At 37.3% G+C, this 2,649-nt stretch overlaps 1 protein-coding gene across 1 annotated transcript in view; it reads right to left on the reverse strand.

Annotated features, from left to right (window-relative positions):
* Nucleotides 1-916, reverse strand: part of serinc4 (serine incorporator 4) — a 34,832-nt gene extending 33,916 nt beyond the window's left edge. Inside the window, exon 1 of the mRNA XM_032512255.1 lies at nucleotides 659-916. Coding sequence (XP_032368146.1) covers nucleotides 659-685 — 27 coding nt within the window. The 5' untranslated portion in view covers nucleotides 686-916. The remainder of the gene's footprint in view (nucleotides 1-658) is intronic.
* Nucleotides 917-2,649: the final 1,733 nt, after the last annotated feature.

Raw genomic sequence — 2,649 nt, forward strand, 5'->3', positions numbered from 1 at the left:
AATAAACCTCATTTATAGGAAATTACACCTAATGTTTGAGTAAGAAAAGCAGAAATTAGGAATTATTTCGACTAAAATTAAAGGAATGGATGTTGATGGATAATCCCAGACTGGAATATGTCAACTTTTACTCAATACTATTTCAAAACCACTTCAATTTGTTTTTCAAATGCTATAAAATTGAATAAGACGCCCCAAAATGAATGAAAGTAGAGATTTGTACTTGCCAAAGAGCGTTGTGTGGAATCACTCATGTTATTTTGGGTAGTTTAAAAGAACATTCATATAGGAAAACGGGTCAATTTGACCCGATGACAACATGAGGGTTAAAAGAATCATAAAAATGGCTGAACTTTGGTGAAAAATGGAAAGAAGCTCATGTTTTTTGTTGATCCTGATGTTTAACTTTTTAATTTGTGTTACATATTTTCTTTGTAGTGGCTGTTTTTTTGTAGGATTTACACCTCAGGGCCAAAAGAACAGTATGTAGATACTCCCGTCTTCATGTTTAGTAGCTTTGTGCAGTTTTTCTTTTTTCCAAAATATCATAGACCATGTTAGATAAACCCCTTCACACATGCACATGGATACCTTTGTGCGTGTTTCCCGTCTTTGCTTAATTTTTTCCCCACTTTGAGAGAAATCTGCGAAGCCTCACCTGGGTCCTAAGCCGGCGTCCCGACATGGCGTCCCCCGAGGACTGACAGTTGATGAGCGCTCCAAAACTGTCAGACGACCATCAGTCATACAGCGGGATGAAGGGGTTGGCATGACGACTGTTATATCCGTCCTATCCCTGTGCCATTCCCCCGACTCCTCTTGACCACACGCGGCTCCTGAAGGATGAACCAGGGAAACCAGACAGCACTGAGACGGTTTTCAGTCCTTCTCGGGATCATGGTTCTCTTTTTCCTTTAATCTGATTATTGGTAGGTGGACTGTAAAAGGTCAAAGAGCAGGAGAAGTCTGGAGACACAGGAAATCTGTTACAGTAGGCGAAGGGCTATAAATATCAACAACTAAACCTCTTATAGAGACAGGGATAGAACAAGATGGAGCACACGAGTGATGTAGATTTTGTCTTCTCTCAGACAATAATAAGGTAGATATTGTTTTAAACCCAAAATTAGAAAATTAACCAATCAGAAATTAAGGTTTTGACCTTAGATCAAGTGTGCAGACTTTTCTTTTTGTCTGTTTTTATTGCTGCCTTCAACTGTGTATGAATGTGTCTCATAGTTGGGGGGTCTTTAGTCACATTGGGAACATGTTTGTGTTAAAAAGACATTAACAAAAATGGTATGTAGCATAATATGTGACATTTAAGTGAGAAAAAGTAATTCACTTGACTAAGCAAATGAACAAAACGTGCTCAGATCACAGATCAGTGTTATTTTATACTTTAATTGCAATTCTAAATTCACCATTCCCAGGAAATACCTTATCTCCCACTATCCTCGATGACGTATTCATTGGAATTTTTCCAAAAGGTGTTGTGTAAGGTTGCAGATACCAAAAAGTAGGCTAGTTTAGGGGAAACCTGTAAGTAAAAGTCTTGTAAAACATGTCTCCTGCATTGAATAGTAAGTCATTCCTCAAATGTGTCTTTGGATTCTCAGCACATCTATTTATTTATTTATTTTGCCTAATAAAATCTAGACAACACAAAAAATAACACAAACAAAATAAAATAATTAGAAAAAAAAAGAGTGAGTAGGCGAGATTAAGAAAACACATAGGGGCTAGTAGAAGGAAGGAAGAGAGGAATAATAGAGGTAATGAACAATTACAATTACAAGTGTCCTAAACAAAACAGCTAGTTGAACACAAGTACTGACAAAAAAAGAAAAGGAAAAAAAAAAGCATACAGTGGGTTACCTAAACATGTATAAAATAAATTACGATAATATAGATGAAATTCATTTATTTATTTGACAAAAAATGTATTTCTTTAACAGGGGCAATGCACAGCTCCTTAGCAGTACCAGCGTTAGCTATAAACTTATTTTCTGCTGTAGTCCCTGGGCAGAAGGACAACAATCATCACAGTAGTTAAACTCACCCACAACAACAACACAAAAACACCACTCTGGCAACAAGAACCACAACATGAAGACAACAATACAATATTAACAAAATTTAAAACCCCACGTTCTTCACAGATTACGGCAAAATCAACATCCAAAATTAAGATGCATCTGCTATATTGTTGGGCTGGATCATCAAAGCAGACTACTGCACCAGAGCTCCCTGTTCTGTGAGTTTATTGGTTATAATGATTTATTAGGGAGTTTACGCTACCGTGACCTGTGGGATCCAGCATCAACTAAGACAGTGATTCCCAAAGTGGGGGTCGGGACCCCAGGGGGGTCGCGAGCCAGAGAAGGGGGGTCGCGGGTTGATAAAAATTTAAAAAACGATTAGAAATAGCATATGTTAGCCATGATTTTAACACAAGATAAAACTAGTGGCTAAATTTAAAATACAACCAAGCAAATAAATAAACAGAGAACAGCTCTTTTGATTTTCTTTCTTTCCGAGTAGCGGTCTCCAACATTAAACCGAGATTGGACTCGCTGTGCTCCAAACATACTGCACATCCATCTCATTAGGTGAGGTTCAGTTCAAATTAAAGTAATGAGTAAATTA

This window comes from Etheostoma spectabile, chromosome 1, assembly GCF_008692095.1.
Source record: "Etheostoma spectabile isolate EspeVRDwgs_2016 chromosome 1, UIUC_Espe_1.0, whole genome shotgun sequence".
NCBI classification, from domain to species: domain Eukaryota; kingdom Metazoa; phylum Chordata; class Actinopteri; order Perciformes; family Percidae; genus Etheostoma; species Etheostoma spectabile.